At 40.7% G+C, this 16,819-nt stretch overlaps 1 protein-coding gene across 1 annotated transcript in view; it reads left to right on the forward strand.

Moving 5' to 3' along the window:
• Positions 1–2,514: 2,514 nt before the first annotated feature.
• Positions 2,515–16,819, forward strand: part of LOC311141159 (centriolin-like) — a gene marked incomplete at both ends in the record, with an annotated part of 31,090 nt that continues 16,785 nt past the window's right edge. The window contains 5 exons of the mRNA XM_084176409.1: positions 2,515–2,740; positions 2,858–2,988; positions 11,294–11,424; positions 11,586–11,727; positions 16,595–16,781. Of these exons, the coding sequence (XP_084032535.1) occupies positions 2,515–2,740; positions 2,858–2,988; positions 11,294–11,424; positions 11,586–11,727; positions 16,595–16,781 (817 nt within the window). The remainder of the gene's footprint in view (positions 2,741–2,857; positions 2,989–11,293; positions 11,425–11,585; positions 11,728–16,594; positions 16,782–16,819) is intronic.

The raw sequence follows: 16,819 nt of genomic DNA on the forward strand, positions 1-16,819 counted from the left end.
AGATTGGATTTTTAGCATTTATAGCAATGGTTATTAATTGTACTGCAGGAATGGAACGTAAGTCTAAGGAAATTGAGGTTGTGGTGGCAGCTGCTGAGAGGTATTTGGGTGTGTGAGACTTGACATCAGAAGAGTTACAGGGAGTGTTAAGTGGTGGCGTTCCATCATCTCAGGTTGAGGGCATGAGGTAGGAATGAATATATTGAAATAGTGGAGTGGGGTGGCGTTAATAATTAATAATAATTTTGAATTTGTGAGTGTAGTGTTAGATGGTAGGGTATTTCTTTATTTTATTTTTCAAGCAAAATATAAGGGAGTTGTAAACCAGTCTAGTAGGTGGCGGTAATGCAACAAATTGGATGCCAACCGCCGTTAAACCTCATCGAAGAAGAAGAAGATATTAAATCCACAGAAGAAGAAGAAGACGAAGAAGCGTCCTGATGCTGACTGCAAGTCACATGATACAAACATGAAGAACGCGCCAACACGAATGTAAATGGGTGCGTTCGTAAATTCGTAGAGTAACGTATGAATTTACGAACGCTCAACAACAGTTGAATATGGCCGGTATCAGTCAACGTCGGCAAAAAAAAAGCGTAATAAATTGTTGCCAGCAGCACAGTTACAGTCACCAACGCTATGGATAACATGAAAACAGCCTAACCAGCTCTGCTAAGGCGAGTGAAATGGTCAGAGTGAGGTGTTCTCTCATTTGTCTGGAAGTAGCTAGCAAGCTAGCCAACGTTAGACAGTTAGCTTGGGTGCTTGACTGCCGTTGTGAGGTTAGAACGCTCGGATCAACCGTACTCCTCCGCCAGAGCGTCCAGTGTGCGCGCTCTGAACGCTCAGAATTTACATACGGACAATCTGACAACGCTCTGAATTTACGAACGCCTGGCGTGAACTCTGGCACTCCAGATTTAATTTACGAACACACCCATAGTTAGCTCGCTAGATATAATTGTAGCTAATTATTCTAAACCACATTCTTGTAGGTGCATTTTAGGTAACTAGCTAGCTAGTAGACAATTTGACATTTATGTTACTCCTAGACTGGATGCACCTGGTTGGGCATCAATGTTTATTTTTCTGAAAGGATATAAGGTCTTTCGTCAGGTTGTAAAGTGCTTTGTATTGCTTTGGTTACTATGGAGACAGTTGGGTAGCCCGAAGGATTAGATAGCTACACTAACGTTAAAGTAAGCTTGTTGGCTGTCAAATTCCCACACACAGGACCGAGGATCACAAACATGTGAGTTGATAGCTAACGTTAGGCATTAGAGCTTGGGACTATAGCTAAGGTTCTATCTGCATTTTTGTCAACATTTAGTTATTTACATTATGTTCAATGTTCTCTACCTATATAGCGACAGTATAGCTAGTAGCTAGTTACTCTAGCTAAGTAACGTAACCCCAACTCATGTTAAGTTCAAAGGAATACTAGCTAGCTAGATAAAAATTGCTGACACCATTCAAATCAATGAGGGTTCAGAACTTTAAAGCCAATAATCTCAAAATCATATTTTTGATAGAGCCTTAACGTTACTAGCTATAGTCCCAAATGCTCGATATTGTTAACGTTTGTTGCTAGTTGGTTTGACTTGTGTAACGTACTGATGATATGACTAAAACTAATTCGTAACGTTAGGGTAGGCTACGTTAATCAGCTAGCTAACTAAATAACAAGCTAGCTAATTAACTATCTTTGCTTCTACTAGCCAGATTAATTGGTTTTTGTTTGCTGGAAAGCCCTGATACGACTCAGCTATCTAGATTTTAAGACTAGCTTCATCCAACAGTCACTAGCTAATTTAGCTAGCTAGATAAAATAGCTAACTAATTAATTTAGCTAGCTACATATCCACATTCAGCGAATGTCCATGACAAATGACATAAGCCTATCTAAATACACATTTATAAATTGATTAAAAGACAGACAAGGCAAGGGAACTTGGCTTTTCTAAAACCACAAAGGTGTAACGTTAAGGACACAAAGTTATTTTGCTGGGTGAGGGTGTTCCTGCCTGTCAGTGTTATCTTCTCTTAATGGGTAGCCTAGCTACAGATTGTTACACCAGAAAAGGACGTGATTTAACCAAATATTTTTGGTATCCATTACTGGGAGTTACAGGTTAGGTACTGTTTGGTGTAGCACAGATAATGTTTGACCAATCTTAGCGATACGGTCTTCGTCCTCGATTTGTGGAAACATGAGTAAAACGGACCCCCTGCAACTGGACACGGACATTTTATGAGACTCCTGTTTCCACGAATCTAGGACGAAGACTGTATCGCCAAGCTAAGGTTGGTCGAAAATTCTCTGTGCTACACCTAACAATACCTAACCTGTAAATCTTCCTAAAATATATGGTTAAATAACTGTCTGGTGTAACAATCTGTAGTTAGGGGTAGCCGTTGAGGCTGACCATTAGCTGTATAGTAATGTTATTTTTGGTAAGTGGTTGGCACACCAGTATACTAACCAAAACAAATCCCCCACTTCACAGCTTCACAATGAAAAAGGGGCTTACCCAGAGGATCTCACCCAGGAGAGGAGCCAAAGCAAGCTTAAGGATACAGAGTCCAGGCTCACCACTGTCGGACCCTTACAGCCTTACTCCATCTCCCACCCGTTTACCTCTCCACCGGACAACCCACTCCAAGATGGACAGTAATCACCAGTTAGACATTACTAATGCAAATGAAGATTGGCTACTCGCAAAGACTGTGGCCATTAAAGGTAGAGAAGGACGAGTCTGGTCAAAACATTAGCTAGCTACAACAATTCCTTTAATGTATTGCTTTCCCCTTTGACCTGTTTGGATGAAACACTCTCTTTTTGGTCATTTCGGCTTAGATGAAGAGAGTATCCAGGGAATCAGATATATCACAGAGGACCTGATCTCGAGGCTGACCAAGCAGGACAAATTAGCCTTTGTACGGTCCCTGAACCTGGCCATAACAAAGAGTGGAGACAAGAAATTCAAGGTAAGAATTATGTAATAAAACTGAAATATCCTTTTACATCAGTCGAATTTAACAACCACCAAAACAGCACCACATAGATCAGTGGAGGCTGGTGACTTCAACAATTTAGGAGGATGGGAGACCCAAGGTATAGGAGCTGACCGCACAGAGACAACAAAGCTTGTTTTCAAAATCGTCAAAGATAAATTATTTTAACCCAAAACATTTAATAAAGACATTTATAGTAAAATATAATGGGGAAGGGAATGAGAGGGCTACTTTAAAGTTTGGAACGAATCAGAGCAGTGATTTAAATTAGGTTTGATTTCAGTGCAGGACAGGGGTTGAGGTGTTCAGAGTAGGGGTGTGCCGATCTCGTTGTAATTGTATCTGTTTTATCACACTTGATACTCGTAATCGGATTTACTCGTGATCGGAAAACCCAGAAGTGCGCTTTAAATGCCGGTAAAGCCTATACCTCAAGTGCGCATTACCGTACTATCACTCAGAGCGCATCTCACAGCGCATCGTTATGTTCCTTCACACACATTGTTCAAAGGTAAATGACGACAGATGAAAAGGCACATGATTTACTTACTTAGTTATCAAGAAAATAGGCTTATAAATATCCTAATGCATGGCTGGCTACTACTGCCTGCATTTATTCCCGATTTAGATGAAGGTAGGCTAATTCGCTTGCCCCATAGGCCTTTATTGTTTCACTTTCGAGAGGAGCTTTCTCTCCCGACACTTATGCCACAACATTTGTACAATCAAAATAAACTATCTACATTTGTCATTTAATTTTCTAATGATCTGTCGCTCGGTTAATATACCTGGGCGAGGAAAAATAATAGCAAGCAAGCATGGGCTTAGATCATGACATAACGGCAGACGTCGTCAGCAATGGAATAATTATACGGACAGACAAAGTAGACCTACTAAACAAAGCCAAGTAGACAGAAAAAAACAACCATATGGCCTCAGCAAAGTTGGCTAGCTTGAACAGCAATGACTAGCTACGGATTCTGATTCATACATGATATTTGGAGAAGGGGAGACTTGTGCCAGCAGCAGGCTCAACCAATACGCTGCCCGTTTCTTTACAGACAGAAAAACGAGCCAATAGTTGTTTAGAACAGACAGCGCTTCACACTGTTTGAGTAAAAGAGCGATGCATGCTGGCAGCTGAAAGTAAAATTTTCAGATAATTGATAATTAAAAAAATACTTGTGTCATAATCGTATTTGGAAAATTCGCCATATGCGTTACAATACTCATTTTGTCTGAGAAGGTATTGTGTCGTGGAATCTATTGGGTAAATACAACTGTTGTTTTGAGGGAAACATTTCAACCACATGATTCAAATCAAATGTAATGTGCTGAATACAACAGGTAGACCTTATTGTGAAATGCTTACTTACAAGCCCTTAACCAACCAGTTTTAAGAAAAATAAACTAAAGTTTAAAAAGGTAACACAATAAAATAATGAGGCTATATATATGGGGTTTACCGGTACCGAGTCCATGTACGGGGGTACATGTTAGTCGAGGTAATTGAGGTAATATGTACAGTACCAGTCAAACATTTGGACACACCTACTCATTCAAGGGTTTTTCTTTATTTGTACTGTTTTCTACATTGTGGAATAATGGTGAAGACTTCAAAACTATGAAATAACACATGGAATCATGTAGTAACCAAAAAAGTGTTAAACAAATCAAAATATATTTTATATTTGAGATTCTTCAAAGTAGCCACCCTTTTCTTTGATGACAGCTTTGCACACTCCTGGCATTCTCTCAACCAGCTTAATGAGGAATGCTTTTCCAACAGTCTTGAAGGAGTTCCCACATATGCTGAGCACTTGTTGGCTGCTTTTCCTTCACTCTGTGGTCCAACTCATCCCAAACCATCTCAATTGGGTTGAGGTCGGGTGATTGTGGAGGCCAGGTAATCTAATGCAGCACTCCCATCACTCTCCTTCTTGGTCAAATAGCCCTTACACAGCCTGGAGGTGTGTTGGGTCATTGTCCTGTTGAAAAACAAATTATATTCAAAGGTATTTCATAGTTTTGATGTCTTCACTATTACTGGACAATGTAGAAAATAGTTTTAAAAAAAACTTGAATGAGTAGATGTGTCCAAACCTTTGACTGGTACTGTACATGTATATAGGGGTAAAGTCACTATGCATAGATAATAAACTGTGAATAGCAGCAGCGTTAAAAAAGGGGGGTCAATGGAAATAGTCTGGGTAGCCATTTCATTAGCTGTTCCGCAGTCTTATGGCTTGGGGGTAGAAGCTGTTAAGGAGCCTTTTGGACCTAGAATTCGCGATCCGGTACCGCTTGCCTTGCGATAGCAGAGAGAGAACAGTCTATGACTAGGGTGGCTGGAGTCTTTGGCAATTTTTAGGGCCTTCCTCTGACACTGCCTGGTATAGAGGTCCTGGAAGGCAGGAAGCTTGGTCCTAGTGATGTACTGGGCCGTACGCACTACCCTCTGTTGCGCCTTGCCGAACAGTTGCCATACCAGGCAGTGATGCAACCAGTCAGGATGCTCTTTTTGAGGATCTGAGGACCCATGCCAAATCTTTTTAGTCTCCTGAGGGGGAATAGGCGTTGTCGTACCCTCTTCACGACTGTCTTGGTGTGTTTGGACCATGACAGTTTGTTGGTAATGTGGACACCAAGGAACTTGAAGCTCTCGACCTGCTCCACTACAGCCCCGTCGATGAGAATGGCGGTGTGCTCAGCCCTCCTTTTCCTGTAGTCCACAATCATCTCCTTGTCTTGATCACGTTGAGGGAGAGGTTGTTGTCCTGGCACCACACTGCCAGGTCTCTATAGGCTGTCTCATCGTTGTCGGTGATCAGGCCTATAACCGTTGTCGTCGGCAAACTTTTGTCACCAATTGGCGACATTGTAATGCGAATATTCAAAAATCTGCATAAAGAAAATATGCGTATTTTACCACCAGTGGTGTGTTTCCGCCAAACTGACTTGTTACAGATAAAAATCAGTGCATGATGACATAGTGCACACAAAATGTTCTTGTACGTTTTCATGTACCGAATACAAATCAATGTGTTTCCATCGCATTTTCAACTCTACTGATAGTTTTGTCACAATAACTGTTTCGTTAAATAGCAAATGTGGCTACTCTGGTCTTGGCACGTGCGCTCTAGCCAACCGATACAGTGCGGGAAGGCTGTCTACATAATGATTATTATTACTTTCACCACCCTGTGAAGTTCATCATAAGTTATTTAATCTGTAGCCTAATAAACTGCATGGTTTCCTGAATCGTAGTGGTTGACCACACACCATATCATCGCGTGACTCCAAGTTTTTAAATCAATATTTGCTCACAGCGGTTAAGAGCGTTGGCCCAGTAACCAAAATGTTGTTGGTTCGAGTCCCCAAGATGACTAGGTGAAAAGTCTGTTGATGTGCCCTTGAGCAATGCACTTAACCCTAAGAGCGACTCCTAAATGACTAAAATGTAATTTTCTCGCATAATTAATTTTACCGACACAAAAACATCCCACCGTGTCGAACGACAATAGGCTGGGCACAGCACCTACTGGAGAATTGATGTATCCTCAGCTACCCTTTGGTCTCCCATTCAGGGTTTTAACCAAGCCCTGCATAGCTATTTGTCACTGACTATTACCAATGTGCTATCGTGAGAATGATTAAGAGATCTCCACTAAAAACAAAATAGATTCACTGTTGCTATCAAAGTCATTCCAAAGGGTAGGTTTACAGAGCAAATGAAATGTGACCATACTTTATCACTCATGTATCATCAATATTTAAGCCTATATAGCATTTGCAAAGTCATCAACAGCTATCGTTTCAATTCAACCCAGAATTCAACTTAAATTGACAATACAATAGGGTTTCAAGCTCTGGTTGATTTTTAAATTGTATGATATGTAGTGATATTGAAATGTACTTGGTTGTCAACGCAACCAAATACAGTATCAACATTTGAAGGAGATGTATCTTCTGCTTGGATAGTTCCATCTGTGCACGTTTCCAAAAATCTAATTTTAACCTAAAATCAAAGTTAAAGAATAGGACTAAATCAAACTTTATTGAAATTTAATTGATTTAGTCCTATTCTTTAACATAGATTTTTGGTTTAGATTGAGACGTGAATCCAACATCAATTATTCATTTGTAGAAAAACTGGAATTAAAGACAGACTGTCAGTGGCAGAAGATAAATCCCTTTTAAATGTTTATATTTGGTTGTGTTGATAACCAAACACAATTCAGTATCACTTTTGAAATACAATGAATAGCCTATCAACTTGTTGATAAGTTAACAAATGATATGTTGGTTTCACGTCTCCAACTCAAACAAAAATCTAAGTTAAAGAATGGTATTAAGACAGTGGCTCAGATGGAACTATCCAAGCAGTAAATACATCTCCTCCTTTAAATGTTGATATTTGGTTGCGTTGTCAACCAAACACAAGTCAATATTACTTTTGTAATACAGTAAATAGCCTTAATTTATCTTAAAAATGAATGTAACATTCAACCTTAAAATTAGTAACATCCATGGCCACATTTTGAGGTTACTATAACTAAATTTTTTCTTATCTAATGATATAAAGCGTGCATGTTCAAGATCGCATGCATTCTGTAGGTTGTTGCAGGTCTGTGGAGATCTTCACAATTGCTGTAATAATCTTCACATAATCTTGAACAGTATTGGTCACTTGCACCATGTACAGTGCATTCGGAAAGTATTCAGACCCCTTGACTTTTTCCACATTTTGATACGTTACAGCCGTATTCTAAAATTGATAAAATTGTTGTTTTTTTCTCATCAATCTACACACAATACCCCATAATGACAAAGCAAAAACAGGTTTTTAGAAACTTTTGCAAAGTTATATAAAATAAAACAAACCCTGACATATCAAATTTACATAAGTATTCAGAACCTTTACTCAGTACTTTGTTGAAGCACCTTTGGCAGCGATTACAGCCTCGTGTCTTCTTGGGTATGACGCTACAAGCTTGGCACACCTGTATTTGGGGAGTTTCTCCCATTTCTTCTCTGCAGATCCGCTCAAGTCAGGTTGGATGGGGAGCGTCGCTGCACAGCTATTTTCAGGTCTCTCCAGAGATGTTTGATCAGGTTCAAGTCTGGGCTCTGGCTGGGCCACTCAAGGACATTCAGAGACTTGTCCCGAAGCCACGCCTGCTTGTCTTGGCTGTGTGCTTAGGGTCGTTGTCCTGTTGGAAGGTGAACCTTCGCCCCAGTCTGAGGTCCTGAGAGCTCTGGAGCAGGTTTTCATCAAGGATCTCGCTGTACTTTGCTTCATTCATCTTTCCCTCGATCCTGACTAGTCTCCCAGTCCCTGCCGCTGAAAAACATCCCTACAGCATGATGCTGCCACCACCATGCTTCACCGTAGGGATGGTGCCAGGTTTTGCATTCAGGCCAAAGAGTTCAATCTTGGTTTCATCAGACCAGAGAATCTTGTTTCTCATGGTCTGAGAGTCTTTAGGTGCCTTTTGGCAAACTCCAAGCGGGCTGTCATGTGCCTTTTTACTGAGGAGTGGCTTCCGTCTGGCCACTCTACCAGAAAGGCCTGATTGGTGGAGTGCTGCAGAGATGGTTGTCCTTCTGGAAGGTTCTCCCATCTCCACAGAGGAACTCTGGAGCTCTGTCAGAGTGACCATCAGGTTCTTGGTCACCTCCCTGTCCAAGGCCCTTCCCCCACAATTGCTCAGTTTGGCCAGGCGGCCAGCTCTAGGAAGAGTCTTGGTGGTTCCAAACTTCTTCCATTTAAGAATGATGGAGGCCACTGTGTTCTTGGGGACCTTCAATGCTGCAGACATTTTTTGGTACCCTTCCCCAGATCTGTGCCTCGACACGATCCTGTCTCTGAGCTCTACTGATTACTTCGACCTCATGGCTTGGTTTTTGGTCTGACATGCACTGTCAACTGTGGGACCTTATATAGACAGGTGTGTGCCTCCAAATCATGTCCAATCAATTGAATTTACCACAGGTGGACTCCAATCAAGTTGTAGAAACATCTCACGGATGATCAATGGAAACAGGATGTAGCTAGCTCAATTTCGAGTCTCATAGCAAAGGGTCTGAATACTTATGTAAATAAGGTATTTCTGTGAGTTTTTTTATACATTTGCAAAAATATAAACAAACCTGTTTTCGCTTTGTCATTATGGGGAAATGTGTGTAGATTGATGAGGAAAAACATGTATTCAATCAATTTTAGAATAAGGCTGTAACGTAACAAAATGTGGAAAAAGTCAAGGGGTCTGAATACTTTACTGAATGCACTGTACTTTCAATGTGATCTCAACTGCAAACCAGGTCATTTGGTTCTACTATTAGATGAAGCACAGTGGTAACATGAATCTGTTGTATAAATAAACAAAATATCTGACATTGTATTCCTATTTAAACTTTGCTGTGCTTTTAAATGGTTGAAAGCGCAGTGATAGGCATTTGGGTTTCAACTTTAATTTAAGTTCCAATGCAGCCAGTTTTATCTCAATATCAAATCACTTCTGGGTAATAAGTAAGTACCTTACTGTGATTGTCAATTAAAATGACCAAAAATAATAAAAAATAACAATTTCTCAAGCAATACTTCTTATTGGTCTATTCAAAAATGTACCGCCTGGTGTTGTCACCAGGCAGGCCAAAACTTCACCCCACCAAACAGGCAGAGTTTTCAGGCGGTCTTTTCAAACAGCTCTTACACTAAAAGGGCATTGTCATAATTTTCACAATTTCACAGTATTATTACAACCTCCATAGTGTGGGAATATATATATATATAAAACACAGGCAGGAAAATCATTTTTTGGACTGCACTGCACCTTTAACCAAGAATCATAGTTTTTGGTTGTGCTTTTAGATGGTTGAAATCATAGTTGAATTTCCAATATGTTACCACTAACTTTTGGCTGTCTTTTTAAGTGGTTGAATATAGGTTGTAATCTCATTGATCAACGTCTCAACCAAATATTACCCAGCTACCATGTTGAAATGACGTGGTGTGCCCAGTTGGATCAAAGTAGCCAGTGAAATGTTCCTGAATGTAGCCCTGATCATCCACATACCTGACGATAACTAACAACTGCGAGTGACAGATGTCTGTGGTTTCATCCATATGCCATGCCAAAAAATTTGCTGCGTCAACCTCTTTTAATCATCCTTTTAATGGATGATGCGATGAAAATGATCAAATCATTCTGAATTGATTTCGACATCCCAGAGAAGACAGTAGAAATGTCCATATGCTCAGCTAGTAAAATATTGTAACGGCAAGTACCTCTGCAAGCTCCTTGTAGTTGGTATTGTTAGCAGAACGTTCCCTCATCTGCCCCTTGCTTCGTACCGCAACGAGCCACTCATTGCGGGATGAAGCAACATGCCCCCTAAAAGCCAACTCTTAAATGCCCAAAAATGAAGTATCACTGTTTCTTCTTACCTTCTCGTTGTGTTGCGCTGTTTAACCAGACCTTCCTCCATTACATGATTGATGCAGCTTTTTCCCAGACGCTTGAATCTAATGTGGGCAATGAAAGGGGTTCTTCAATTTAAAAAAAGCCACTACATTGTCGTTAGCGTTAGCTAGCCATTCTGGCTGAGAAAACTGGACTCTGGTAGCTAGCTAACTACTTGCTACTAAAGTTAGCAGGGCAAATTGAAGAAAATGGCACTACATCGACACAAAAATAAAGATCTAAAACCAAGAAAACAATATCTAATCTACCACCTCCGTCTCCTGTAGTTTGAAGAAACTAATTTGAATTGAATAATATCCAAAAAAGGCTGAACTATCTCAATCGATCCAACAATGTCACCAACTCACCAAACTTCTAAATCACACATGCGTAGTACAATGTTCATTCTCTGATCCTTTGATTTGATGGACAACATGTCAGTTCATACTGCAAAAGCTTTGATGGGTTGGAGGACGTCCTCTGGAAGTTGTCATAATTACCATGTAGGTCTATGGAAGGGGGTGAGGAGCACGAGCCTTCTAGGTTTTTTGTATTGAAATCAATGTAGCCAGGGAAGGACGGACAATAGCTGTCCTCCGGCTACACCATGGTGCTACCCTAGAGGGTGCTGTTGAGATTACTGTAGACCATTGCAAAACAGTGTGTTTTTTAATCAGGTATTTGGTGACGTGAATATATTAAATGTATTAATGTTTATTATTCAATTTTTTACTGAGTAGAATGTTCCTCCTGTGAGGAGCCTACACTGACATCGATACAGACGTAATACAGTGGCATATCTTCTGTTTCAGTTCATTGAGAATTTGGAGAAGTGCGAGCGCCTGCAGGTCCTCAACGTCAGCCATAATGTCATTGAAAAAATTGAGAAGCTCGAAAAGCTGCACAACTTGCGGGAACTACATGTCTCTAACAACAGAATCCAGTAAGTACAGCACACTTAAACAACACTCAAACAATTAATTTTATTAATGTACTCTGCCATTGGATTAACAGCCTACGTGTATCAAACATTTATTATGATTGCTAATTGTAAAATTGTTTTTTTTGATAAAACATTTAAGAAACTTTTGTTTATTTCTGCAGTAAAATTGAGGGCCTAGAGCACATGGCAAGTCTTCAGCTTTTAAATCTTTCCAGCAATGACATTGAACATGTGCCTCTGTGGCTGGCTAAGAAACTCAGATCACTCCAGACTTTAAACCTTCAACGTAACAAGATCTCTTCTGTGAGTATCTCTGTGTTTTTCTCTGTCTTCTTCATCATGCACTTAATTTAGCCTGTTTCTAGCTTTCCGATTGTAGCTAGTTTTTGATTTATATTTTATTCAGGTCAGGGGCGTCATTTCAGCTAAACCTAAGGTATGACAAAGTGACGGGGTGGGGGATAAAAAAAACATTTACTGCATTTCTACACAATTTAAACTCTAAAATGCAATTTGGAGAACAGAAATTATCACTTTGTTGCAGTAGCTTCATTCACCTCAGTCAATAGGGGACTTAACATTCTACAAACACATGTCATACAAGATTTAGCTGCCTGCTACGCACTAGCTCAGAACCAGGATTAAAACTCTAGTTGAGTTTGATGTCAAGTCAAACAGCAGTTACCTAGCCAAAGCCATGTACTACAGCCATCGTTACCTCTGTAATGTGTTCAGAAAAAGTCACGCTGTTCCCTGCAGCTGCGTCAATGTGCTCTCCAAAAAGCCAGCCAGCCATACAAACAGCCTTCCCTCCCTCTCCCAGGCGTCCTCATGGTCCTAAAGTCAGCGGCCCCATAAAACAAATCCCCATAAAAATCTGTCAATTTAAGCTAGAGATATATTGGATGCGTTTCAATCCACCGCTTATGCCGACTTCGTACTTCCGCATCTGCGGTGAAAGGTAACAGAGCTATAGCGGTGTTAGTCAGACCATGAGACGTCCGGAAAATCTGTCTTCTCACAAAATCTTCTGAACGGTTTGGCCTAAAAACTATTGTGACCCCTCTATGGAAAGATAAGACTTTCTCAGTCACTACAAATATACATGTGTCCTTCCTAACTCAGTTGCCGGAGAGGAAGGAAACTGTTCAGGGATTTAAAACAGAGTTTAATGGCTGTGATAGGAGAAAACGGAGGATGGATCAACAACATTTGAGTTACTCCACAATACTAACCTAATTGACAGAGTGATAAGAAAGAAGCCTGTACAGAATAAAAATATTCCAAAACATGCATTCTCTTTGCAACAAGGCACTGAAGTAATTCAGGATAAAAAAGAAACGTAATGGAGCTAAGCACAGGCAAAATCCTAGAGGGAAAACCTGGTTCAATCTGCTTTCCTCCAGACACTGGGAGATTAATTCACCTTTCAGCAGGACAATAACCTAAAACACAAGGCCACATCTACACTGGAGTTGCTTACCAAGAAGGCAGTGATTGTTCCTGAGTGGCCTAGTTACAGTTTTGACTTAAATCTACTTGAAAATCTATGGCAAGACCTGAAAATGGTTGTTTGGCAATGATCAACAACCAATTTGACAGAGATTGAAGAATTTTGAAAAGAATAATGGGTAAGTGTTGCACAATCCAGGTGTGGAAAGCTCTTGGAGACTTAACCAGAACGACTCAACGCTGTAATCGCTGCCAAAAGTGCTTCTACAAAGTATTGACTCAGGGGTGTGAATACTTATGTAAATGAGTTATGTCTGTATTTTCTTTTCAATAGCAAACATTTCTAAAGATGATTTCACTGTCATTATGGGGTAAACTATTTCATCCATTTTAAATTGTCTGTAACAACAAAATGTGGATTAAGTCAAGGGGAATGAATAATTTCTGAAGGCACTGTTTGTGGTTATACATACATGCATGAATGCATGCATGCATGCATACACTGAGTATACAAAACATTAAGAACACCTGCTCTTTCCATAACACAGACCAGGTGAAAGCTATGATCCCTTATTGATGTCACTCTTTAAATCCACTTCAATAAGTGTAGAGGAAGGGGAGGAGACAGGTTAAAGAAGCCTTAAGACAATTGAGACATGGATTGTGTATATGTGTCATTCAGAGGGTGAATGGGCAAGAAAAAACATTGAAGTGCCTTTGAACTGGGTATGGTAATTGGTGCCAGGCGCACTGGATGGTGTCAAGAACTGCAACGCTGGTGGGTTTTTCACGCTCAACATTTTCCCGTGTATCAAGAATGGTCCACCACCCAAAGGACATCCAGCCAACTTGACACAACAGTGGGAAGCATTGGAGTCACCATGGACCAGCATCCCTGTGGAACGCTTTCGACACCTTGTAGAGTCCATGCCCTGACGAATTGAGGGTGTTTTGAAGGAAAAAGGGGGGAGGGTGTTCCTAATGTTTGTTATACTCAGTGTATATTTCCACACTGAGGATGGAATAATACTGTGAATTGTGAAAATTATGATAATACCCTTTTTATTGTAAGTGCTGAGCGATTAGTGCTTTTTGAGGTCGGTTCAGTTATTATTTAATTCCAAGTCATCATCTCATCTCTATAGAGCTGCTGCCTGCAGTGGGGAGAACAAGTATTTGATACACTGCCGATTTTGCAGGTTTTCCTACTTACAAAGCATGTAGAGGTCTGTAATTTTTTATCATAAGTACACTTCAACTGTGAGAGACGGAATCTAAAACAGAAATCCAGAAAATCACATTGTATGATTTTTAAGTAATTCATTTGCATTTTATTGCATGACATAAGTATTTGATCACCTACCAACCAGTAAGAATTCCGGCTCTCACAGACCTGTTAGTTTTTCTTTAAGAAGCCCTCCTGTTCTCCACTCATTACCTGTATTAACTGCACCTGTTTGAACTTGTTACCTGTATAGAAGACACCTGTCCACACACTCAATCAAACAGACTCCAACCTCTCCACAATGGCCAAGACCAGAGAGCTGTGTAAGGACATCAGGGATACAATTTTAGACCTGCACAAGGCTGGGATGGGCTACAGGACAATAGGCAAGCAGCTTGGTGAGAAGGCAACAACTGTTGGCGCAATTATTAGAAAATGGAAGAAGTTCAAGATGATGGTAAATCACCCTCGGTCTGGAGCTCCATGCAAGATCTCACCTCGTGGGGCATCAATGATCATGAGGAAGGTGAGGGATCAGCCCAGAACTACACGGCAGGACCTGGTCAATGACCTGAAGAGAGCAGGGACCACAGTCTCAAAGAAAACCATTAGTAACACACTACGCCGTCATGGATTAAAATCCTGCAGCGCACGCAAGGTCCCCCTGCTCAAGCCAGCGCATGTCCAGGCTCGTCTGAAGTTTGCCAATGACCATCTGGATGATCCAGAGGAGGAATGGGAGAAGGTCATGTGGTCTGATGAGACAAAAATAGAGCTTTTTGGTCTAAACTCCACTTGCCATGTTTGGAGGAAGAAGAAGGATGAGTACAACCCCAAGAACACCATCCCAACCGTGAAGCATGGAGGTGGAAACATCATTCTTTGGGGATGCTTTTCTGCAAAGGGGACAGGACGACTGCACCGTATTGAGGGGAGGATGGATGGGGCCATGTATCGCGAGATCTTGGCCAACAACCTCCTTCCCTCAGTAAGAGCATTGAAGATGGGTCGTGGCTGGGTCTTCCAGCATGACAACGACCCGAAACACACAGCCAGGGCAACTAAGGAGTGGCTCCGTAAGAAGCATCTCAAGGTCCTGGAGTGGCCTAGCCAGTCTCCAGACCTGAACCCAATAGAAAATCTTTGGAGGGAGCTGAAAGTCCGTATTGCCCAGCGACAGCCCCTAAACCTGAAGGATCTGAAGAAGGTCTGTATGGAGGAGTGGGCCAAAATCCCTGCTGCAGTGTGTGCAAATCTGGTCAAGACCTACAGGAAACGTATGATCTCTGTAATTGCAAACACAGGTTTTTGTACCAAATATTAAGTTCTGCTTTTCTGATGTATCAAATACTTATGTCATCCAATAAAATGCAAATTAATTACTTAAAAATCATACAATATGATTTTCTGGATTTTTGTTTTAGATTCCGTCTCTCACAGTTGAAGTGTACCTATGATAAAAATTACAGACCTCTACATGCTTTGTAAGTAGGAAAACCTGCAAAATCGGCAGTGTATCAAATACTTGTTCTCCCCACTGTATGTAGTCTGACAAAATCACAATTTTAGTAGTTCTTCAAAGTAAACAAAGCATACTTTTATGACTGCTGAATACCAGCTATCAATCACTTATGTATTTTCAGGTAGAGATACCTCACAAAGAAACTGCTCTCTGTGTATCCCCTCTTGATCTTGCATTCTTCTGTCTCAGGCGTAAAAGAAACACAGACCGGACAAGTTTAGCCGCGCAATGGATTATGGTCATTGTTGTTAGTTTAGCGCAGAAAATGTGATAATTTGTAGAACATTGGCCTGTTGGAAACTACAACTCCCTACTACATCGCACAGTCCGGGCATGATCTGATTTATCTGTTGAGAAACTGCAACGCAATGTGCACATTGAGGTCACCAGAAAAAAACAGAAAGAAATGGAATTCAAATAATTGAACCGACGTTGGTCAATTATTTGTTTAAAACCCGAGACATAACCGACATTTCGGTTAATCGCTCAGCCATAGCTGTTTGTAATGACCTGAAATTTCATCCTGTTTTAGTGGGATGGAGTTTTGGCCAAAAATGTGTTAATAGACATATTTTAGGCCAAACAAGTGGTAAATTAGGCCACATAGGTGGTACATTAGTTAATAGACCAATAAGAAAGAGTTCCAAACAGGTCTGCCAATAACAGTTTATCTTCAGTTTTCCCCTCCCCACTCAGACCACTCTGAAAATCCTAGCAAATTTGTTACTTGAGAATTTGTCTTTGCTAAGAAGCTATTTTTGTTTCTTTTTAACCATTTTTATTGGAAACAATCGCAGTCAGGTATTTTAATTGTTACTTAGAAATAATTTGATATTGAGATAAAAACTGCTGCTTTGGACCTATAAGATAGTACTTTATTAATCCCCAAAGGGGAAATTTGATTGCACTAGCCAATGCATATTGACACCAATACATTCTTGTCTTTCTCTTCATACCCGGGGCTGCTGCAGCTGCAGGAGCTGTCCAGACTAAAGCCTCTGAAAAACCTAACAGAGCTGACTGTGGCAGAGAACCCTATAGCCAATCTCCCCCATTACCGTCTCTTCCTGGTTTTCCACCTGAGGTCACTTGAGATGCTGGACGGACAGCCTATCAGCCAGGAAGAGAGAGAGCAGGCCCACCAGCGGTTTCAAATGGGTACATTACAGAGTTGCACAATCCCTGCTTAAAACCCT

This window comes from Coregonus lavaretus, assembly GCF_964263955.1.
Source record: "Coregonus lavaretus genome assembly, chromosome: 14".
Taxonomy (NCBI): domain Eukaryota; kingdom Metazoa; phylum Chordata; class Actinopteri; order Salmoniformes; family Salmonidae; genus Coregonus; species Coregonus lavaretus.